At 53.2% G+C, this 25,375-nt stretch overlaps 1 protein-coding gene across 1 annotated transcript in view; it reads right to left on the bottom strand.

The window, feature by feature from the left end:
- Positions 1–25,375, bottom strand: part of LOC144736552 (potassium channel subfamily T member 1-like) — a 68,037-nt gene that overhangs the window by 19,934 nt on the left and 22,728 nt on the right. The window contains exons 13-19 of the mRNA XM_078619102.1: positions 24,480–24,540; positions 22,836–22,944; positions 21,609–21,717; positions 16,869–17,018; positions 14,086–14,369; positions 8,196–8,463; positions 7,016–7,121 (exon numbers count right to left, since the gene is read on the bottom strand). Coding sequence (XP_078475228.1) covers positions 7,016–7,121; positions 8,196–8,463; positions 14,086–14,369; positions 16,869–17,018; positions 21,609–21,717; positions 22,836–22,944; positions 24,480–24,540 — 1,087 coding nt within the window. The remainder of the gene's footprint in view (positions 1–7,015; positions 7,122–8,195; positions 8,464–14,085; positions 14,370–16,868; positions 17,019–21,608; positions 21,718–22,835; positions 22,945–24,479; positions 24,541–25,375) is intronic.

Genomic DNA, 25,375 nt, shown 5'->3' on the forward strand with positions numbered 1-25,375 from the left:
GCAGAGAGCAACACAGAGAGCAACACAGAGAGCAACACAGAGAGCAACGCAGAGAGCAACACAGAGAGCAGCGCAAAGAGCAACACAGAGAGCAACACAGAGAGCAGCACAGAGAGCAGCACAGAGAGCAACGCAGAGAGCAACACAGAGAGCAGCACAGAGAGCAACACAGAGAGCAGCACAGAGAGCAGCACAGAGAGCAACACAGAGAGCAGCACAGAGAGCAACGCAGAGAGCAACGCAGAGAGCAGCACAGAGAGCAGCACAGAGAGCAACGCAGAGAGCAATGCAGAGAGCAACGCAGAGAGCAGCGCAGAGAGCAGCGCAGAGAGCAACACAGAGAGCAGCACAGAGAGCAGCACAGAGAGCAACGCAGAGAGCAGCACAGAGAGCAGCACAGAGAGCAACGCAGAGAGCAACGCAGAGAGCAACGCAGAGAGCAGCGCAGAGAGCAACACAGAGAGCAGCACAGAGAGCAGCACAGAGAGCAACGCAGAGAGCAACACAGAGAGCAACACAGAGAGCAGCACAGAGAGCAACACAGAGAGCAACGCAGAGAGCAACGCAGAGAGCAGCACAGAGAGCAGCACAGAGAGCAACGCAGAGAGCAACACAGAGAGCAGCGCAGAGAGCAACACAGAGAGCAACACAGAGAGCAGCACAGAGAGCAGCACAGAGAGCAGCACAGAGAGCAACGCAGAGAGCAACGCAGAGAGCAGCGCAGAGAGCAACACAGAGAGCAGCACAGAGAGCAGCACAGAGAGCAGCACAGAGAGCAACGCAGAGAGCAACACAGAGAGCAGCACAGAGAGCAGCACAGAGAGCAACACAGAGAGCAACACAGAGAGCAGCACAGAGAGCAGCACAGAGAGCAGCACAGAGAGCAGCGCAGAGAGCAACGCAGAGAGCAACGCAGAGAGCAGCGCAGAGAGCAACACAGAGAGCAGCACAGAGAGCAGCACAGAGAGCAACGCAGAGAGCAACACAGAGAGCAGCACAGAGAGCAGCACAGAGAGCAGCACAGAGAGCAGCGCAGAGAGCAACGCAGAGAGCAACACAGAGAGCAACACAGAGAGCAGCACAGAGAGCAACACAGAGAGCAGCACAGAGAGCAACACAGAGAGCAGCACAGAGAGCAGCACAGAGAGCAACACAGAGAGCAGCGCAGAGAGCAGCGCAGAGAGCAACACAGAGAGCAGCGCAGAGAGCAGCGCAGAGAGCAGCACAGAGAGCAGCACAGAGAGCAGCACAGAGAGCAGCACAGAGAGCAGCACAGAGAGCAGCACAGAAAGCAACACAGAGAGCAGCACAGAGAGCAGCACAGAGAGCAGCACAGAGAGCAGCACAGAAAGCAACACAGAGAGCAGCACAGAGAGCAACACAGAGAGCAACACAGAGAGCAGCACAGAGAGCAACACAGAGAGCAGCACAGAGAGCAGCACAGAGAGCAACACAGAGAGCAGCACAGAGAGCAGCACAGAGAGCAACACAGAGAGCAGCACAGAGAGCAACACAGAGAGCAGCACAGAGAGCAACACAGACAGCAGCACAGAGAGCAGCACAGAGAGCAACACAGAGAGCAGCACAGAGAGCAGCACAGAGAGCAACACAGAGAGCAGCACAGAAAGCAACACAGAGAGCAGCACAGAGAGCAACACAGAGAGCAACACAGAGAGCAGCACAGAGAGCAACACAGAGAGCAGCACAGAGAGCAACACAGACAGCAGCACAGAGAGCAGCACAGAGAGCAACACAGAGAGCAACACAGAGAGCAGCACAGAGAGCAACACAGAGAGCAGCACAGAAAGCAACACAGAGAGCAGCACAGAGAGCAACACAGAGAGCAACACAGAGAGCAGCACAGAGAGCAGCACAGAGAGCAACACAGAGAGCAACACAGAGAGCAGCACAGAGAGCAGCACAGAGAGCAGCACAGAAAGCAACACAGAGAGCAGCACAGAGAGCAACACAGAGAGCAACACAGAGAGCAGCACAGAGAGCAACACAGAGAGCAGCACAGAGAGCAGCACAGAGAGCAGCGCAGAGAGCAGCGCAGAGAGCAGCGCAGAGAGCAACACAGAGAGCAACACAGAGAGCAGCACAGAGAGCAACACAGAGAGCAACACAGAGAGCAACACAGAGAGCAACACAGAGAGCAGCACAGAGAGCAACACAGAGAGCAACACAGAGAGCAACACAGAGAGCAACACAGAGAGCAGCACAGAGAGCAACACAGAGAGCAACACAGAGAGCAACACAGAAAGCAACACAGAGAGCAGCACAGAGAGCAGCACAGAGAGCAGCACAGAGAGCAGCACAGAGAGCAACACAGAGAGCAGCACAGAGAGCAGCACAGAAAGCAACACAGAGAGCAGCACAGAGAGCAACACAGAGAGCAACACAGAGAGCAACACAGAGAGCAACACAGAGAGCAGCACAGAGAGGAACACAGAGAGCAACGCAGAGAGCAACACAGAGAGCAACGCAGAGAGCAGCACAGAGAGCAGCGCAGAGAGCAACGCAGAGAGCAACACAGAGAGCAACGCAGAGAGCAACACAGAGAGCAACACAGAGAGCAACACAGAGAGCAACGCAGAGAGCAACGCAGAGAGCAACACAGAGAGCAACGCAGAGAGCAGCACAGAGAGCAGCACAGAGAGCAACGCAGAGAGCAACGCAGAGAGCAACGCAGAGAGCAACACAGAGAGCAACACAGAGAGCAACACAGAGAGCAACACAGAGAGCAACGCAGAGAGCAACACAGAGAGCAACGCAGAGAGCAGCACAGAGAGCAGCACAGAGAGCAACACAGAGAGCAACACAGAGAGCAACGCAGAGAGCAACACAGAGAGCAACGCAGAGAGCAGCACAGAGAGCAGCACAGAGAGCAACGCAGAGAGCAACACAGAGAGCAACACAGAGAGCAACACAGAGAGCAACACAGAGAGCAACACAGAGAGCAACGCAGAGAGCAACACAGAGAGCAACGCAGAGAGCAGCACAGAGAGCAGCACAGAGAGCAACGCAGAGAGCAACGCAGAGAGCAACACAGAGAGCAGCACAGAGAGCAACACAGAGAGCAACGCAGAGAGCAACACAGAGAGCAGCACAGAGAGCAACGCAGAGAGCAACACAGAGAGCAACGCAGAGAGCAACACAGAGAGCAACGCAGAGAACAGCACAGAGAGCAGCACAGAGAGCAGCACAGAGAGCAACACAGAGAGCAGCACAGAGAGCAACACAGAGAGCAACACAGAGAGCAACACAGAGAGCAGCACAGAGAGCAACACAGAGAGCAACGCAGAGAGCAACACAGAGAGCAGCACAGAGAGCAACACAGAGAGCAGCACAGAGAGCAGCACAGAGAGCAACACAGAGAGCAACGCAGAGAGCAACACAGAGAGCAACGCAGAGAGCAACACAGAGAGCAGCACAGAGAGCAACACAGAGAGCAACACAGAGAGCAACACAGAGAGCAACGCAGAGAGCAGCACAGAGAGCAACGCAGAGAGCAACACAGAGAGCAACGCAGAGAGCAACACAGAGAGCAGCGCAGAGAGCAACACAGAGAGCAACACAGAGAGCAGCGCAGAGAGCAACACAGAGAGCAGCGCAGAGAGCAACACAGAGAGCAACACAGAGAGCAGCACAGAGAGCAACACAGAGAGCAGCACAGAGAGCAACACAGAGAGCAGCACAGAGAGCAACGCGGAAAAGGTCAGCGTGACAGAAATGCTACGGATGAACGTCATCGCTACACCACCCCCCGCCCCGCGGTGTACGTGCACTGAACTTCTTTCGCAGAATGTAACTCGGTTCGGGATGAGTTCACCGAGAGGAGGCCCGGGACCCGCTGAGATGATCACCACCGATATTAGCCCTGGCCAGGGAATCGAACTCGGGTCTCGCAGGTTCGTAGTGCGGTTGCACTAACCACTGTCGTGCTTTGAATAGGAGTAGAGATATTCGCTTCAATGTTCTTTGACTGAAGTTCACTCGACACGAGCCTGCCACGAGTAGTTTTTTTTTGTATAACTGCACATTTTGTATGTACGTATATTGAACTTCTTTTGCGCCGTACGTAGCCGGCCGCGCTAATCGGGAGGTGCGGGGCAAGGACGAACAAACGAACACACAACAAGAAGCGGCTTTAAGGAAATGGATTTCGTCAATCTAAATGCTGATTTAAAGTGCCACAGCTCTCAGCGGCCTCCTAAGAGGCGTTCCAGACGGCCACAGAAGCGCATCCCGAAGCGCCGCGCGATGCAGCGGCAAACCGCCGCTGTCTTCGTTCGATGGCCAAAAGCTGCGAGCATCGCCAGAGTTCGCGTGGTGATGGGTTTATAGCTCCTTGACGAGATCAGGGAGGCAGTTGCGGTTAATTTTTTGCGGGCGCAATGAGTGGCGACTTCATCATTTCGGCTGGACCTCGGCGTGAGCCGCGGTCTGATCGTGCGACACAAAAAAGGGGAAACGCGGCCGAATCGCACACCAGCCATTCCTCATCACCCGCACTGGCGGCCAATTGAACAAATGATTGGGGTTACAGGCTGTGCGCATAGCCGTGAACAGACTGTTGGGGCAAGTGCTGTCAGCGAGCACCAATGAAGTTCGGCATGGCACATGCGGAGGTGGGTGGCCAGTACCACGCCCGGCCGCCTTTGTCTTCCCAGTGGCGATGTTTACACATTGTAGCAGGTCGACCTGGGGGAGGCCCAGGACTAGTTTAGATAAGCGGTGTTGGCCGTGAGTGGGAATCGAACCCGAGTCGCCAGGTTCGTAGCACAGAGCGCCAACCGCTATGCTACCACTCCCCGAATTCATAGACACACACACACATACACACGTGTGTGTATGTGTGTTACAGTCTGTGCAGCCCCCCTTCTTAAAGAGGGGGACCACCAGGGCATCCTTCCAATCCTGTGGACCCATCCAGCGGTCCAGACTTATTATGATGTATTTTAGGGGAGTCTGTGCACGAACGCTTGGGAGATCATCTCTGCCCGGTGCCTTTCCTGGTCTCAGACTCTGGATCACCTTATGCAGCGGTCTCCAACCTTTTTGGCACCAGGGACCGGTTTCGTGGAAGACAATTTTTTCACGGACCGGGATGAGGGGGGGGTCATCATTGGGTCTTTCCCCCTTTTCAAAGAAGCTCTTCAGCGACGTTTGTTTTTCACTCATTTTGGCTAGGGGTTAGCTTGTGTTTGTTTTTCACTTATTTTGGCTAGGGGTTAGCTTGTGTTTGTTTTTCACTCATTTTGGCTAGGGGTTAGCTTGTGTTTGTTTTTCACTCATTTTGGCTAGGGGTTAGCTTGTGTTTGTTTTTCACTCATTTTGGCTAGGGGTTAGCTTGTGTTTGTTTTTCACTCATTTTGGCTAGGGGTTAGCTTGTGTTTGTTTTTCACTCATTTTGGCTAGGGGTTAGCTTGTGTTTGTTTTTCACTCATTTTGGCTAGGGGTTAGCTTGTGTTTGTTTTTCACTCATTTTGGCTAGGGGTTAGCTTGTGTTTGTTTTTCACTCATTTTGGCTAGGGGTTAGCTTGTGTTTGTTTTTCACTCATTTTGGCTAGGGGTTAGCTTGTGTTTGTTTTTCACTCATTTTGGCTAGGGGTTAGCTTGTGTTTGTTTTTCACTCATTTTGGCTAGGGGTTAGCTTGTGTTTGTTTTTCACTCATTTTGGCTAGGGGTTAGCTTGTGTTTGTTTTTCACTCATTTTGGCTAGGGGTTAGCTTGTGTTTGTTTTTCACTCATTTTGGCTAGGGGTTAGCTTGTGTTTGTTTTTCACTCATTTTGGCTAGGGGTTAGCTTGTGTTTGTTTTTCACTCATTTTGGCTAGGGGTTAGCTTGTGTTTGTTTTTCACTCATTTTGGCTAGGGGTTAGCTTGTGTTTGTTTTTCACTCATTTTGGCTAGGGGTTAGCTTGTGTTTGTTTTTTACTCATTTTGGCTAGGGGTTAGCTTGTGTTTGTTTTTTACTCATTATGGCTAGGGGTTAGCTTGCGTTTGTTTTTCACTCATTTTGGCTAGGGGTTAGCTTGTGTTTGTTTTTCACTCATTTTGGCTAGGGGTTAGCTTGTGGACTTACCAAAACTGTGACTGAGACAAGTGTGCAGTGCGAGAAAGAGGCGCGGATGGAAGTGGTGAATAAAACAACGGGGGCGGGCCACGTGCGGACTCACCGCTCTCACCTCCTGCTGCTGTGCGGCCCGGTTCCTAACAGGCCGCGGACCAGTACCGGTCCGCGGCCCGGGGGTTGGCGACCCCTGGCCTTAAGTACATACTCAAAACATGGCAGGGTCATCCCCACTTTGCACCATGATGTTTTCCAGGCTGAGGGATTTCCCCTCCCCCAATTCCTCAGAAATACTCAGCAAATTTGCAAACCTGCTCCTGGAGGTCGGAGATTGGATCACCATTCTTTCCCCTAATGATGACTCTATCCCAAGGGGCCACTTTACTCACCCACCCGCTCACCTACTCACCCACCCACTCAGCTACTCACCCACTCACCCACTCACTCACACACCCACTCACCTACTCACCCACCTACTCACCCACCCACTCACCTACTCACCCACCCACTCACCCACCCACTCACCTACTCACCCACCCACTCACCCACCCACTCACCTACTCGCCCACCAACTCACCGCCGCTGCGCGATGTTCGAGACTCTTCACAGACATTCAACGAGTCCAGTAGCGAATGCAAGACAGAAGCGTTTACGAAGAGCCCACGTGTGAGAACCTAAGTTGTGAAAGTTGCGCGTTTATAAATGTCCTCACCAACCCTCGTGTCGCACGCTCAGGGAGGGGGGGGGAGAGGGAGGGAGGGAGGGGGAAGTGAGGAAAAGAGGGAGGTATGGGGGGAGGGAGGGAGAGAAGAGGGAGGTATTGGAGGAAGGGAGGGGAGGAGGGAGCGGGGGAGGGAAAGAGGGAGGGTGGGTGTAAGGGAGTGAAAGCGCGAGTGAGGGGGGGTGGCATGGGGGGATGAAGGGGAGGGGGCCGCCGCACCTGGTCGAGGCGCAGGCAGCAGGGCGGCACCTTGCCCAGCAGGAGGTGGCACAGGGTGGGGGAGCTGCCGATGTAGGGGAAGCTCATGGGGTAACCCTTGATCCACCTACGGGGTTGGGTGGGTGGCAAGGGGATCGGATCGCAGCGTGAACGAGCGGCTCAGGGCTGGGTTGCGTGGCGGGGAAACGGCAACGCAGTGGTCGGTTGGAGTTGACGTTCGAGTTGATGTATTTTGTACAAATAATTTATCTTAGATTGAGAACGCAATTCTTTAGAACTGCTTTTTGTGCTTCGTGTGTTGTCCTTCCCCCGCATCACTCCGATTAGCACGGTTGGCTACGTACGGTGCGGAAGAAATTCAACATACGCACATGCACAGCGACATACATGGTGAAACGTCGTGAGACGTTGGCAAGAGTGGCCCCTGGGACGTTCGTCCGCCGGCAGGGGGCGATGATTGTGACGGCTGCCGCTGCCGCCGCTGAGTGTGAAATCCCAATTGAGCAAATTGGGATTCACAAACGTGAATCCTGAACGTCGGGTGGCACGGGGATGATGATGAGCAGTCGTGGTGGTGGTGGTGGCGGCGGCGGTGTTTTCACAGTTGACTCGCACACACCGCAGTACTAACCAGGGCGGTCGCTTGGAATCGAAACCGCGAACCTAAATCGTATTTATTTTTTGTACGTAATATCACCTCCACTGAAGGGGAGGGGGGTGTCAAAACATCGGCCACAACGCAAGCAGCCGTCCTCAGGTGAAGAAACCGAGCTGTCTTTCTGACAGCTCGGTTTTATTTTTATTATTTTTATTATTCCCCTTCTACGTGACTTTTCCGAAAGAACCAAGAATATGAATCCCTGCAGTCACGAAAGCTTTAAATCAAGACTAATTAATACTAATATTTGATTTAAAGATTTCGTGACTAATAAAATAACAATACAAATTTTAATACTTGTATTATTTTATTATTTCCCTTCTACGTGACTTTTCCGAAAGAACCAAGAATATAATTAATACTAGTTATGGAATTAACTGGTCCTCATTAAAACTGGTTATATAGTTAATTGGTTCTCATGAAGACGCCGCGGTGGCTGGATATCAACTATACAGGAGGTCGTGGAAACGATGATGATGACAACGACGATGATGACAACGACGCCGACGCGCGACATCTCACGCGGTGCCCGGAGAGTCCTCGTCATCGCAGGTCATCGCGTCGTCGTCCTCCTCGTCGTCCTCCAGAAGGTCAGAGGGCAGCTCGGCTCCGTTGGGGTCGGGCAGCTCGAGCACCGGGGCGATGGAGCAGCGGCGGCCCTCCGACATGGACATCCAGATGCCGCCGGGCCCGGCGGCCCCCCCAGGGCCACACGGCCCCACGGCGTGGCCGGCCGACGAGGACGAGCAGCGGCGCTCCATGAGGGTCCGCAGGTCCAGCGACACGGAGCCTGGGCGAGGCGCACGGTCGGAGCGCGGCCGGCGAATGATGCCGCCGCCACCACCACCACCAAAAAAAACCAACGTGGTCAGAATCGCACGCGCGCATACGAATGCGCATGATGAAACACTTTTGTGCCCGGACGTGTTAATAAAACTGACTAGAAATATAAAAAATAATTTGGTTTAACCAGGTAATACCCACTGCGCTCGATATCTCTGACCAAAAATGACCATGGCCACAAATGATAGCTCAACGAAGTGGCTCATCTTCTGGAAATGCATTGCAGCCAAATACTCTAAACGCATGTTTACAAATGTGGAGGAACAAACTGGAGGACCCAGGAAAAAATCCACGTGACCAAAGGGGAGAGAGGCACGCAAACTCCAAATATACAGCAGCAGCGGGCGTGAGGGTCGGGATCGAACCCACGACCTCCTGTATACCAGGCGAGATAGTTAACATCTCCTAGCCACCGTGATGATGATAATGAAAGAGAGAGAGAGAGAGACACGCAAACTCCAAATATACAGCAGCAGGCATCAGGGTCAGGATCGAACCCACGACCTCCTGTATACCGGGCGAGGTAGTTAACATCGCATAGCCACCGTGATGATGAGCGAGAGGAACGCAAACCCCAAATATACAGCAGGCGACAGGGTCGGGATTGCACCCTAGACCCCCTGCATACCAGGCGAGGTAGTTAACATCTCATAGCCACCGTGATGATGATGAGAGAGAGAGACACGCAAACTCCAAATATACAGCAGGCGACAGGGTCGGGATTGCACGCTAGACCCCCTGCATACCAGGCGAGGTAGTTAACATCTCATAGCCACCGTGATGATGATGAGAGAGAGAGACACGCAAACTCCAAATATACAGCAGGCGACAGGGTCGGGATTGCACGCTAGACCCCCTGCATACCAGGCGAGGTAGTTAACATCTCATAGCCACCGTGATGATGATGAGAGAGAGAGACACGCAAACTCCAAATATACAGCAGGCGACAGGGTCGGGATTGCACCCTAGACCCCCTGCATACCAGGCGAGGTAGTTAACATCTCATAGCCACCGTGATGATGAGCGAGAGGAACGCAAACTCCAAATATACAGCAGGCGACAGGGTCGGGATTGCACGCTAGACCCCCTGCATACCAGGCGAGGTAGTTAACATCTCATAGCCACCGTGATGATGATGAGAGAGAGAGACACGCAAACTCCAAATATACAGCAGGCGACAGGGTCGGGATTGCACCCTAGACCCCCTGCATACCAGGCGAGGTAGTTAACATCTCATAGCCACCGTGATGATGAGCGAGAGGAACGCAAACCCCAAATATACAGCAGGCGACAGGGTCGGGATTGCACCCTAGACCCCCTGCATACCAGGCGAGGTAGTTAACATCTCATAGCCACCGTGATGATGATGAGAGAGAGAGACACGCAAACTCCAAATATACAGCAGGCGACAGGGTCGGGATTGCACGCTAGACCCCCTGCATACCAGGCGAGGTAGTTAACATCTCATAGCCACCGTGATGATGATGAGAGAGAGAGACACGCAAACTCCAAATATACAGCAGGCGACAGGGTCGGGATTGCACCCTAGACCCCCTGCATACCAGGCGAGGTAGTTAACATCTCATAGCCACCGTGATGATGAGCGAGAGGAACGCAAACTCCAAATATACAGCAGGCGACAGGGTCGGGATTGCACGCTAGACCCCCTGCATACCAGGCGAGGTAGTTAACATCTCATAGCCACCGTGATGATGATGAGAGAGAGAGACACGCAAACTCCAAATATACAGCAGGCGACAGGGTCGGGATTGCACCCTAGACCCCCTGCATACCAGGCGAGGTAGTTAACATCTCATAGCCACCGTGATGATGATGAGAGAGAGAGACACGCAAACTCCAAATATACAGCAGGCGACAGGGTCGGGATTGCACCCTAGACCCCCTGCATACCAGGCGAGGTAGTTAACATCTCATAGCCACCGTGATGATGATGAGAGAGAGAGACACGCAAACTCCAAATATACAGCAGGCGACAGGGTCGGGATTGCACCCTAGACCCCCTGCATACCAGGCGAGGTAGTTAACATCTCATAGCCACCGTGATGATGATGAGAGAGAGAGACACGCAAACTCCAAATATACAGCAGGCGACAGGGTCGGGATTGCACCCTAGACCCCCTGCATACCAGGCGAGGTAGTTAACATCTCATAGCCACCGTGATGATGATGAGAGAGAGAGACACGCAAACTCCAAATATACAGCAGGCGACAGGGTCGGGATTGCACCCTAGACCCCCTGCATACCAGGCGAGGTAGTGAACATCTCATAGCCACCGTGATGATGATGAGAGAGAGAGACACGCAAACTCCAAATATACAGCAGGCGACAGGGTCGGGATTGCACCCTAGACCCGCTGCATACCAGGCGAGGTAGTGAACATCTCATAGCCACCGTGATGATGATGAGAGAGAGAGACACGCAAACTCCAAATATACAGCAGGCGACAGGGTCGGGATTGCACCCTAGACCCCCTGCATACCAGGCGAGGTAGTGAACATCTCATAGCCACCGTGATGATGATGAGAGAGAGAGACACGCAAACTCCAAATATACAGCAGGCGACAGGGTCGGGATTGCACCCTAGACCCCCTGCATACCAGGCGAGGTAGTTAACATCTCATAGCCACCGTGATGATGATGAGAGAGAGAGACACGCAAACTCCAAATATACAGCAGGCGACAGGGTCGGGATTGCACCCTAGACCCGCTGCATACCAGGCGAGGTAGTGAACATCTCATAGCCACCGTGATGATGATGAGAGAGAGAGACACGCAAACTCCAAATATACAGCAGGCGACAGGGTCGGGATTGCACGCTAGACCCCCTGCATACCAGGCGAGGTAGTGAACATCTCATAGCCACCGTGATGATGATGAGAGAGAGAGACACGCAAACTCCAAATATACAGCAGGCGACAGGGTCGGGATTGCACCCTAGACCCGCTGCATACCAGGCGAGGTAGTGAACATCTCATAGCCACCGTGATGATGATGAGAGAGAGAGACACGCAAACTCCAAATATACAGCAGGCGACAGGGTCGGGATTGCACGCTAGACCCCCTGCATACCAGGCGAGGTAGTGAACATCTCATAGCCACCGTGATGATGATGAGAGAGAGAGACACGCAAACTCCAAATATACAGCAGGCGACAGGGTCGGGATTGCACCCTAGACCCCCTGCATACCAGGCGAGGTAGTGAACATCTCATAGCCACCGTGATGATGATGAGAGAGAGAGACACGCAAACTCCAAATATACAGCAGGCGACAGGGTCGGGATTGCACCCTAGACCCCCTGCATACCAGGCGAGGTAGTTAACATCTCATAGCCACCGTGATGATGATGAGAGAGAGAGACACGCAAACTCCAAATATACAGCAGGCGACAGGGTCGGGATTGCACCCTAGACCCGCTGCATACCAGGCGAGGTAGTGAACATCTCATAGCCACCGTGATGATGATGAGAGAGAGAGACACGCAAACTCCAAATATACAGCAGGCGACAGGGTCGGGATTGCACGCTAGACCCCCTGCATACCAGGCGAGGTAGTGAACATCTCATAGCCACCGTGATGATGATGAGAGAGAGAGACACGCAAACTCCAAATATACAGCAGGCGATAGGGTCGGGATTGCACCCTAGACCCCCTGCATACCAGGCGAGGTAGTGAACATCTCATAGCCACCGTGATGATGATGAGAGAGAGAGACACGCAAACTCCAAATATACAGCAGGCGACAGGGTCGGGATTGCACGCTAGACCCCCTGCATACCAGGCGAGGTAGTGAACATCTCATAGCCACCGTGATGATGATGAGAGAGAGAGACACGCAAACTCCAAATATACAGCAGGCGACAGGGTCGGGATTGCACGCTAGACCCCCTGCATACCAGGCGAGGTAGTGAACATCTCATAGCCACCGTGATGATGATGAGAGAGAGAGACACGCAAACTCCAAATATACAGCAGGCGACAGGGTCGGGATTGCACGCTAGACCCCCTGCATACCAGGCGAGGTAGTGAACATCTCATAGCCACCGTGATGATGATGAGAGAGAGAGACACGCAAACTCCAAATATACAGCAGGCGACAGGGTCGGGATTGCACCCTAGACCCCCTGCATACCAGGCGAGGTAGTGAACATCTCATAGCCACCGTGATGATGATGAGAGAGAGAGACACGCAAACTCCAAATATACAGCAGGCGACAGGGTCGGGATTGCACGCTAGACCCCCTGCATACCAGGCGAGGTAGTGAACATCTCATAGCCACCGTGATGATGATGAGAGAGAGAGACACGCAAACTCCAAATATACAGCAGGCGACAGGGTCGGGATTGCACGCTAGACCCCCTGCATACCAGGCGAGGTAGTGAACATCTCATAGCCACCGTGATGATGATGAGAGAGAGAGACACGCAAACTCCAAATATACAGCAGGCGACAGGGTCGGGATTGCACCCTAGACCCCCTGCATACCAGGCGAGGTAGTGAACATCTCATAGCCACCGTGATGATGATGAGAGAGAGAGACACGCAAACTCCAAATATACAGCAGGCGACAGGGTCGGGATTGCACGCTAGACCCCCTGCATACCAGGCGAGGTAGTGAACATCTCATAGCCACCGTGATGATGATGAGAGAGAGAGACACGCAAACTCCAAATATACAGCAGGCGACAGGGTCGGGATTGCACGCTAGACCCCCTGCATACCAGGCGAGGTAGTGAACATCTCATAGCCACCGTGATGATGATGAGAGAGACAGACACGCAAACTCCAAATATACAGCAGGCGACAGGGTCGGGATTGCACCCTAGACCCCCTGCATACCAGGCGAGGTAGTGAACATCTCATAGCCACCGTGATGATGATGAGAGAGAGAGACACGCAAACTCCAAATATACAGCAGGCGACAGGGTCGGGATTGCACCCTAGACCCGCTGCATACCAGGCGAGGTAGTGAACATCTCATAGCCACCGTGATGATGATGAGAGAGAGAGACACGCAAACTCCAAATATACAGCAGGCGACAGGGTCGGGATTGCACCCTAGACCCCCTGCATACCAGGCGAGGTAGTGAACATCTCATAGCCACCGTGATGATGATGAGAGAGAGAGACACGCAAACTCCAAATATACAGCAGGCGACAGGGTCGGGATTGCACCCTAGACCCCCTGCATACCAGGCGAGGTAGTGAACATCTCATAGCCGCCGTGGCGCCCCTTATGATTACACCCAGCAGCAGCAGCAGTGGCAACATCGTCGCCTCCGCCCTCCCTACTGCGAAACACGTGAGCAGCACCCTCCTGACCAAAGAGTCTTGAGACTCGGTGGGGCTTTCCTGGGTAAAGCGATCATGATCGCAAAAAACAACAACAACAATTAACAAACCACGATTCTCAACTCTCGACTAGTTTGTTAAAGTGCCCAATCCACATTCGAGTTTAGACAACCGCCCCCCCACCCCACTCAGACCCCCTCACCGCCATCCAACAATCACCGTCCCCCACCGACGATCCCAACCGCGTCGCCTCACCGATCGTGGCGGCAAACTCCCTGCTGTCGCTCTCACGGGGTGGCCCGGTCGGGTGGCCCAACGGGTGCCCGGATAGGTGCCCGTTGGGCGCGTTGCCCGCGGGGCCAGGGCCCCCCGCCTTGTTGGCGCCGCCGCCGGCGTGCCGGACGAAGAGCGCCGAGTTCTCCTCCTTGGTGATGCTGATGTAGAAGCAGATGTCGGCGGCGGAGAGCAGGTGGCGCTGGCCCGGGTTGAGACGCGTGGAGCCCCCGTCGCGCCGCACGCCGATCAGGCACACGCCGTACCTACCATCGCCACCGCCACCACAGGTACCATCGCCACAGCCACCGCCACCACAGCCACCATCGCCACAGCCACCGCGACATGACGAAGGTCTTTTTGTTTGTCGAGTTGGATCGCGTGAGTATGAACGCATCGTCAACCCCGCCGCCCGCCACCGCCCGACACGGCCAACCGCAGTAAGGTTTGTCAAGTAAACAAAACGCGCCGTTTAGTTGCTACTACAGCACTAAGTGGTGTGTTGGGAGAGTAAAAACCCCGCAACATTTACAAACCCTCGGCAACGTTTGCAATTCGAAGCGTGATGCGTCGCTGGATATTACAACCAGCTTCATCAGGCGATGAGCCAGAATCGTTCAACTTTGCACGAGAGCAGCGTGCAGGTCCGACCACCTCTACGAGAGTGACCCCCCCACGGTGAATGTGTCCGGGTTCCTCTTAGGCTGGGTCCTCGCTAGCGACGCAAACTTGCCACCAGAGTTTCATCTCAGATCGGATGGACTTCGCCAGAGCTATCGTGACCACCCCCTCCTCCCACACCCACCAACCCATTCCAGACACACACACAGACGGACGGAGCAAACGGTGAAACGCCTTTGACGAAAGTTAATGAGCATGAACAATCGTCGCAATCAGCGCACTCTAAACTACTAAAACTATTTTTTATTTTACCAAGTAAGGCGCCCACTGAGCCAGGTAGCTCTTTTTCAGAAGCGACCTGGCCATAAACGAGAGCTCAACAAAGTTGGCGGCTTATCATCATCATCATCACGTGGAAATTTATAGCAGTCGCCAAATCACTCTAAACGCGTAGTGATGTTGATTCTAAATGTGGAGGGGAAAACCCGGACGACCCGGAGGAAATTCCACGCGACCACGGAGAGAGAGACACGCAAACTCCAAGTATGTAGCAGGCGTCAGGGTTGGGATCGACCCACGACCTCCTGTACACAGGCGATGGAGTTAACATCTCCTAGCCACCGTGAGACCTGGTATACGCCACGTTCGCCAAGAGTTTATTACGGGGGGGGCAGGGGGGGAGAGGAGCTGGCCTCTTTCAGTGTCACCCGGGTGGAAAACTAATCCGGGATTTATGTTAATCGGCTCTCGACAGCCAGGCCACACGGCACACAGAGGGAATAAACCATGCCAGCGAATATTTGACTTGATCCAAAATCCGCGGGGACGTGGTGGCCACGCACCTCCCACCGGTAACCTCCCAGTGACCACAATTTGACTCCCGACTCCGACAAACAATAACCCCCCCCCCCCCTGCGTTGGCCGTATGGCGCCGGTCTTGTGGAGCACCAATCGAGGTGTCTACGACATCGATTCTGTTGAGGGCAGTCGATCTGATTTTGAGCGGACGCCACCGGCTTGTATGGACTCAACCCCCAGAGTCGAAGTTGCGCCGCGTGATATGCGAGCGACCGCCTGCCTCTCGTGATTGGCAACTATCTCGGGCAGCGTTCTTCATTGCGAGGCCCGCGGCGGGCGACCGGTGGTCCCTGGTGGCCTTTAGTGCGGCCCCTGGCATGCGGTCCCCCCGTGACAATACACAACAGAGTGAGAATAGCCCCCATCATCATCACCGTCATCGTGCTGCTGTCAAACCCCCAATGGTTTGGGATGGTGTGGCAGCCCTCTTCACATCTCACGACTGAAGATGTCTTATCGGCGAAAGTGACCCCCGCCTCTGAAAATGTAGTGAAGACAGCTGGTCTAGAAGATCGGCGATTCCGTCGCAGTCTGATGTCATCGCAGTTAGGAAAGCAATGCAAACTGTGACACCATTTCTCTTTAACCAGCTAAGGCCCCGACTGAGCTGCGTAGCTCTTTTTCACAAGCGACCTGGCGATCACAAATGACAGCTCGGCGGAAGTGGCTTGTCGTCATCGTCACCACGTGGTAATTTACAGCACGTTGATTCTAAACAATGCAAACTGTGACACTATGTCGCTTTAACCAGCTGAGGCTCCAACTGAGCTGCGTAGCTCTTTTTCACAAGCGACCTGGCGATCACAAATGACAGCTCGGCGGAAGTGGCTTGTCGTCATCGTCACCACGTGGTAATTTACAGCAGGTGGATTCTAAACGTGGAGGGCAAAAAACTGGAGGGCCCAGTTTTCTGTCGCCCCCATGCCCCCCCAACTACAACCAGGCCTATCCCAACCCCTCCTTATCAATCCCTTTTGTTTTACTGCATCAAAGCTACACCAACACTTACAATAACCCAATTCTTCATTTCAAATTATTGTCATGCAATGTCCAACTTTATAATTGCTGTAAAGCGCCTTAGCAAAGGCGCCATATACATCTCATGAAGATGAGATTAGAAATAAATCCATGCGACAACAGTGAAAATTAGACATTGCAAACTCAAAATATACAGCAGTAGGCACGGCAGGGTCAGGATCGAATCCACGACCTCCTGCGTACCAGGTGAAGTAGTTAACATCTCACCACCGTGAGAGATAGAGAGAAAAAACGAAACGCCCGCATACTTCTTGTGCGCGTGGAAGGCGGCGTACGTGAAGCTCTTGCCCTCGTACTCGCGCAGGAACTTGCTGTCCGACAGCTGGATGTGGTAAATCTCGTTCCCCGAGCACCGCCCGTACATCCGCTGCCAGGGGTCGTGGGACTGCCGCCCCTCTCTAGGGGGGGGGGGGGATAAGGACGGGGTGGGGGCGAGGCAAGGTGGGACGGGGGTTAGGTCAGCGGGGTACAGGTTAACCGGACGACAACGTATACACACACACACACATCGACCCACACACAGACACATCGACTTTCATACACACACACACATTTACTCACACATACATCGACTCCGACACACATCGACTTACACACACACATTGACTAACACACACATCGACTTGCACACACACACATCGACTTATACACACACACACGGACGAACACACACACATCGACTCACACACACATATATCGACCCACACACATTGACTTACGCACACACACATCGATGCACAGACACATTGACTTATCGACTCACACACACATCGACTTACACACTCACATATCGACGCACACACACATTGAATCACACACACATGGAATTACACACACACAAACATACGGACTTACACACACACATATCGACTAATCACACATGGACTTACGCACGTATATATCGATGTACAGACACACAGTGACTCACACACACATCGACTTACACACACACATGGACTTAAACACACACACATACATAGAGGCACACACACGTCGACTTACAAACGCACATGGAACTACGCACACACATATGGACTTACACACACACATATCGACTAACAAACACAAGTGGACTTACACACACACATCGACTGACACACACCGTACACACACACATGGACATACACAAACAAACACAGCGACTGTCACACACACACATTGACTTGCAGACACATTGACACACGCACACACGGACTCGCACAGACACAACGCACACACATATATGGACTCACACGCACACATGGACGTACATACGCACACTCGAACTTTTATATAGACTAAATACGTTTGTAAATAATGGTTTGTATGTGCGTGACTTTAGCAAAAAAAGCTAGGGAGAGAGGAAATGCACGCGTGTATAAACACATTCCTGCTGAGGGAGCTGGTAGGAACGTTGGGTTGCTCGGTCAATGGCCAGGGTCAACGGCGGCGTGGTGTATTCCGCAAATATGCCCGACTGTGAGGGCGGGCACAAGCCGGCGTGAGTAGGTTAAACGTTTTATAAGGGTACCACGGGGTGACCAGCCCCTCCCCACCCAGCCCCACCCCTCCCACCCCCCACCAAGCCCCACCCTCCCCACCCAGCCCCTCCCCACCCTCCCGACCCAGCCCCTCCCCACCCAGCCCCTCCCCACCCTCCCCTCCCCACCCAGCCCCTGCCCACCCAGCCCCTCCCCTCCCCACCCAGCCCCACCCCACCCTCCCCTCCCCACCCAGCCCCTCCCTCCCCACCCAGCCCCTCCCTCCCCACCCAGCCCCTCCCTGCACGACCGACGGATGGACACAATAATCCCCTGTGGGCTGGTGTAACCAGGAGGTTCCTACCAGTATAAGTAATTAGGTAAAAAAAAGAAATACTGGCAAGGGAGGTCCCATTACATGCTTATATGATCAGAGCATGTTTATTTACATGTTCACCATAAGTGCCGTGTGTGATCAATGCAGACTTGACGCCTTGCAAAAGTTGTCTATTTAGTGTTTGAACATCTCAACACCGCCCGTTGTGTTGCTCGAAAGGGCAAAAACCTATTTTTTTCATACTTTGATATGATGGCAAAAATGTCCCACGATATACTGCGGTCTGTTCTCCAACAACGCCGCGTGTTGTTTTCATGACGCAAAAATTGGGTACAACGCAACAAATGTATTAGGGAACACATTTCTTCGTAACGCGAATGCGAATCGGATATACTGGTGTAGTGCCGTAGATGGGCCACGCTTACCGGCAGTGGTAGATGAGGTCCATCTGCAAGGGTGCCCCGTACCGCCAAGGAGGGGGCTGCGGGGGATCTATGATCCCACACAACGCCACCCCTCGATGGGCAAAGGGGCATAAAAGGGGACCTCCCCAGCCAATCGGGATCAGTCGCCCCGCTCATCCTTGTAAGGGCCGGGATGCTGTGCGGGCCAGCGGTGGGACTCTGGGACTCCCGGCTCTACGCCCTTGTAAGGGCGAGTTCCGGGGAAGCCAGAGTCTAGACCCGCACCTTGGCTGGGTCGGGTCAGGTAGCCTCCCCTAGGGTAATTGTAGCCGGAGGACCCGAGAGCGTAGCCAGAGTAGGCTGTGTCCCTAGGCTGTGTCCCTAGGCTGTAACAGAGTATCAGGACTGTTGGAGTGTGGTATCGTAATAAAGAAATTACCTCTACAAGTGTCTCCGGAACCCATTACACTGGTGACCCCCGACTTAACAACGGCTCGACTTGCGACCTTTCTATATCGTCAGTAAGACCCCCCCCCCCCACAGCAACGACAAAAACTTGCATCTACGGCCGCCTCGAGACTGCTACCGACGCCGAGTCGATTGGCGACGAGTGTGCGCGTGTCACGCACAGACTTGTGGTGTAGTGTATAGTGTAGTGTATAGTAGTAGTGTAGTGTACAGTAGTAGCGTATAGTATAGTGTATAGTGTAGTGTGTAGTAGTGTAGTGTAGTATATAGTAGTGTAGTGTATAGTAGTAGTGTTATGTAGTGTATAGTGTAGTGTATAGTGTAGTGTACAGGCGATATGTCGTGCTGGAGACTCGTCGCCTGATGGTACTGCTTTGCTCTTCCGCCGTATGCGTGTCTACGGTGTAGCCCGACCGTCTGCGCCGAGAGTGAACGCAGCGGCGTCTCTTTCTCGACACTTTTGACTTCTTTCTAAATTTTCTTCAACTTCTGAAACATTGTCGCCTTTTGCTACTGCGTCCGAGAAGAAGGAACGTGACGCACGTGCAGAAAAGTACTTGAGGATTTTCAAATGTGTTTGTTCTTTACTTAATAAATGTTTGTAAAAGTTACGTTAAGTTGCGATAAACGTTTGTTAGGGTGACTTCCATTAATTTTCGTGGTCAATTTTGGTATTTCTAACGGCACGTAACGGGTTTCCAGGAACGGAACCCGATCTTATAACTTTGTTACATTGGGGAAACGAAACGTCATGTCTCCAATCGTGTCCGCGAGCACAAGTCAGATCTGAAACATGGCAAAATTGAGTCTTCCGCCGTTGCCGATCATTGCTACAACGCTGTGGGCTCTCATGATAGTGTCTTTTCTGACACCAAGGTACTCTGCAAACCTTCTGGCTACCATCAAAGGTTTGTACACGAAGCCATCCAGATATACAAACACAGACATAACTTCAACCGTGATGATGGGTACAAACTGAGTAATCATTGGAAAGATGTTATTAACCATGTAGTAAAGATTTAACTACACATATTTGTCACATCTTATTTGACAGGTACTTTTCTACTTTACCGAGTGTTGACATCCCCAGCGTTTAACAGTACTGCCTTTTTTGTATTTGGATTTTCAGCCAACACCGGTTTAGGTCGAGGTACACCGATTGTTCTCTTGCACACATTGACGTTCGCCAATTTCTCTTGTAGCCCCGCCCACCACCTCCACATTCCATTCCCTGGTTACTACATTCAGATAAGCCCCTCCCCCTTAACTTGTATTTAAGGGCTTGTCTCTTGGAATTTTGCCTCACTTAATGCAGTAAATTTAGCTGTGACGGTCCCTCCTGATGACGGAGACTTGTGTTGCCTCCGAAATGTCGTGATTTATTATTTAATTTATATTATTACTTCTATTATTTTATTTTTTATTTTTACCTACGTGACTTTACCGAAAAAACCTAAGAGTACCCATCTTATAACATTGAGCCCTATGGGAGATAAGGGTTCGACTTATGACGGCTCCGCTTTCGAACATCGTCCAGGAAACCAATTACTTTGCAGGTGCGGTGGTCGCCTGTAACGCGATCGAGCGAAAGGAACTGCGTCGCAGCGCGAGTGGGAAGGAGCGGTCGTACGGCTGCCCAGGTGTAGCATCGCCACACGAGCCGCCGGGATGCTGCTGGATGCTTCTAGATGCTACCCAGGCGCCTCGGTCTTTGTTCTGCCTGCGTTGCGCATCAAGCGCGTGATTGCGGCACTGTGCTTTACCCATCATGGGATCTCCTTTGCCAGTACCAAAATATGAGAATAGGTTTTCCCCCTTTTTTCTGGCAACAAAACAGGTGTTTGGATGTTAAAACACCAAACTGCATCCTTTTACAAGGAATCATGTCTGCATTAACCACAATGCTTGTGGTCAGAATTCAAACGAAAAACACTGATAATATATATGCATTGTCCTTGAAACTGATTGATCCACACCAGAGACAGCTTTCTTTTGAGCCTCGTCTCCATTGTGCATTATTTATTGTAACGAGATTTCTCAAAGAAGGCGGCGTTCTTCGCCAACGCCAACTACTACTATTACCGCTTGCTCACCCTGACGAGCCTCGCCGAGTCTCAAGACTCCTTTGCAGGAGGGTCCTGCCGAGTTTATTTTTCGCAGAATGGTGGGGGGGGGGGGGGGTGACGCTCCCGCTGCCACCACCATCGTCGTCGCCGCCGGGTGAATCCCCCAGTGAGCGATGCGCAGGGCGACTGTCCCCCGGCGCTGGGGGATGTTTTTTGGTCCGAACACGCGGCTGGCGTGCTCGCGATCACTCACTGGCCGCGGGACGTGTGCAGCAGCAGCGTCATGAGCGTGGACGTGGCGGGGCACACGCAGTTGAGCGCCAGCAGCGCGTACTTGAACTCCTCCTCGCACACCACGTGGTCTGCCCGCACGCACAGACGGAGAGTTTGTTGCAGCCCACACGGACCGGGCAGATCGGAGAGAGGGAGGAGAGGGAGGGAGGGGGTGAGTGAATCACCCCCACCACCCCCACCACCCCCACCACCCCCACCGCCGCCGACCCCGCGACCCGACTGGACAATTGTCAAAAAATGAGCTTTATAGCTCATCGGATTTCTCTCGAATAAACAATTATTTCTGATCCTGGGGGGGAAGGGGGGTGGGGGCTGGAACCTCAGAGCAGAGGCAGCGTGTGCCCACGGCTGGCTACGTACAGTGCCAAATAAATTCAACACACACACGTACACACTGCCCATAGACTCAACACTGCCCATAGACTCAACACTGCCCATAGACTCAACACTACCCATAGACTCAACACTACCCATATACTAAACACTGCCCATAGACTCAACACTGCCCATAGACTCAACACTACCCATAGACTCAACACTACCCATAGACTCAACACTGCCCATAGACTCAACACTACCCATAGACTCAACACTACCCATAGACTCAACACTGCCCATAGACTCAACACTACCCATAGACTCAACACTACCCATAGACTCAGGTTTTCTAGATCTAGAACTACCCATAGACTCAACACTGCCCATAGACTCAACACTGCCCATAGACTCAACACTACCCATAGACTCAACACGACCCATAGACTCAACACTGCCCATAGACTCAACACTGCCCATAGACTCAACACTGCCCATAGACTCAACACTGCCCATAGACTCAACACTGCCCATAGACTCAACACTGCCCATAGACTCAACACTGCCCATAGACTCAACACTACCCATAGACTCAACACTGCCCATAGACTCAACACTGCCCATAGACTCAACACTGCCCATAGACTCAACACTGCCCATAGACTCAACACTGCCCATAGACTCAACACTGCCCATAGACTCAACACTGCCCATAGACTCAACACTGCCCATAGACTCAACACTGCCCATAGACTCAACACTGCCCATAGACTCAACACTGCACCTCCGCTTAGCACAGTTGGTTACGTACGGAGCGAACGAAGCCCCACGCACACAATGCGCGCCACGTCCCCACTGTCGAGGCACGCACCCGCGAACTTGACGTGGAACTTGTTTTCGGGTCTCAGGATCTGCACGTAGAGCGGGCAGCCCGGCGCAAAGTCTTTCACGGCCCACGCCCGCAGGATGGTTTGCTGGTCCTGCAGGAGGAAGGGTTTCTTTACGCCAAGGGGTGGGGAACCTTTTTTCTGCCAAGGGCCATTTGGATATTCATATAACATCATTCGCGGGGCCGTACAAAATGATCAACTTAAAAATTAGCCCGTTATATTTGGTCAAACATTCAATTAACTCACCTCTAATGCGATGGCTGGAACTGCTTCTCTTTGGCGAGGCGTGTGATGTTAGCTGGTATTGATGATGTTGCTACTCGCAACTCATTTTCGAGGTTTGCTCCGAGATTTATTGAATTTCGAGTCCCGCCTGCGGTTGCCTTGGCAGGGCCAGACCACCCCTGATGTACGCACACCGCGGGTACAGGGTGAAGGCGGGAGGCAAAGTAGCCTGCACCTCCGCCTAAAGGAGGCTCCGGTGACCTCGAAGGTGTTTGGCCGACCCACTAGGAGGGACCTCACGGAGCAGCTCCGGTCACGTCAACCTCATTCGTTCCACGGGAGGAGGTCGCTCCCTCTCGCGTTCTGCTCCTGCTGTCTGGAATTATCCCCCACCTCCTCCTCCTCTTGAGTTCGGCGCGGTTGAGGCCCTGCCGTCCTGGTTCAGGTCGAGACTTAAGACCCCCCCCCCCCCCCGATTGTTTTCATCTGCATCAGTGGCTTTTGGGGCCGTCCATAAATGACGTCACTCGATTTTGGACGATTTTTGACCCCCCCCCCCCCCCATCATCACACGGCGTCACAAAAAGTTAGATCCCCCCTAAAATATGACGTCACAAAGCTCTGCCCCCCCCCCCCCCAAAATGAAACATGCTTCAAATCGCTTTAAACTATTGTCATTGTAGTGCGTATTTAATGTGGCGCTGCACTCTGATGTTGTAGGAGTAAACATTTATTAAAACGTCTATTTAATGAAGTAGAACGTGTTGTCTATATTTATAAAAAATTTGCGCATTTTGATGTGACGTCACATTTCTCAAATCCCCCCCCACCCTCGTCACACATCGTCACAAATGTCTGACCCCCCCCCCAGGTGCGTGACGTCATTTATGGACGGCCCCTTTGCCTTTCCTTCCCTGCACCCCCCCCCCCCCCCACCACCAAACATCTGAAGATGCGGCTGGCATTGAGACGCTGCGACCTGAGCGTCCATTGCGTCTCACCGCTGCCCCCCTCACGCAGGGGCCCTGCCCCGGCCCGACTCGCGTCACGCGGCTCCGCGGAGACTCCACGAGAGGGTCGGCCGATGCCGGACACAGCGAGCGGGAAAATAACTCGGGGACACCACGAGAGGGTCGGCCGATGTCGGACACAGCGAGCGGGAAAATAACTCGGGTACACCACGAGAGGGTAGGCGGATGCCGGACACAGCGAGCGGGAAAATAACTCGGAGACTCCACGAGAGGGTCGGCCGATGCCGGACACAGCGAGCGGGAAAATAACTCGGAGACACCGCGGTTCGAAGCAGACCCGCTACATACACACGCGTGCACGTGACGGACATCATGGATCACGAGCGGCCCCCCACCCTGCCCCCCCCCCTACCGGGAGGCGGTGCTCACCGCGGCGATGCGATCCTCGTTGCGGCTGGTCAGCACGAAGCACACCTGGGCGCTGTCGATCCTGCAGCCGCCGCGGGACAACACAGCCGGTGGGACGCCCATTCCGTTAAGAATGACGACGACTGTGGCGCTTGGGAGAACGATTTTAAAAGATAACGGACGAACCCGTGGTGATTGTCCCACGCAGTGGCACGGAGACACACGGAGACGTGGAGATAGACACACAGACACGGAGACACACGCAGAGACATACAGACACGGAGACACACGCAGAGACACACGGAAACACACGCAGAGACACACAGACACGGAGACACCTGCAGAGACACACAGACACGGAGACACCTGCAGAGACACACAGACACACAGACACACGCAGAGACACACAGACACGGAGACACTTGCAGAGACACACAGACACGGAGACTCATGCAGAGACACACAGACACACGCAGAGACACACAGACACAGAGACACTTGCAAAAACACACAGACACGGAGACTCATGCAGAGACATACAGACACGGAGACTCATGCAGAGACACACAGACACGGAGACTCATGCAGAGACACACAGACACACGCAGAGACACACGGACACGGAGACACACGCAGAGACACACAGACACGGAGACACACGCAAAGACACACAGACACGGAGACACACGCAGAGGCACACAGACACGGAGACTCATGCAGAGACACACGGACATGGAGACCCACGCAGAGACACACAGACACGGAGACACCTGCAGAGACACACGGACACGGAGACACACGCAGAGACACACAGACACGGAGACTCATGCAGAGACACACAGACACGAAGACACCTGCAGAGACACAGACACGGAGACGCATTCAGAGACACACAGACACGGAGACGCATTCAGAGA

The sequence above is a fragment of the Lampetra planeri genome, chromosome 61, assembly GCF_965212315.1.
Source record: "Lampetra planeri chromosome 61, kcLamPlan1.2.h2, whole genome shotgun sequence".
Taxonomy (NCBI): domain Eukaryota; kingdom Metazoa; phylum Chordata; class Hyperoartia; order Petromyzontiformes; family Petromyzontidae; genus Lampetra; species Lampetra planeri.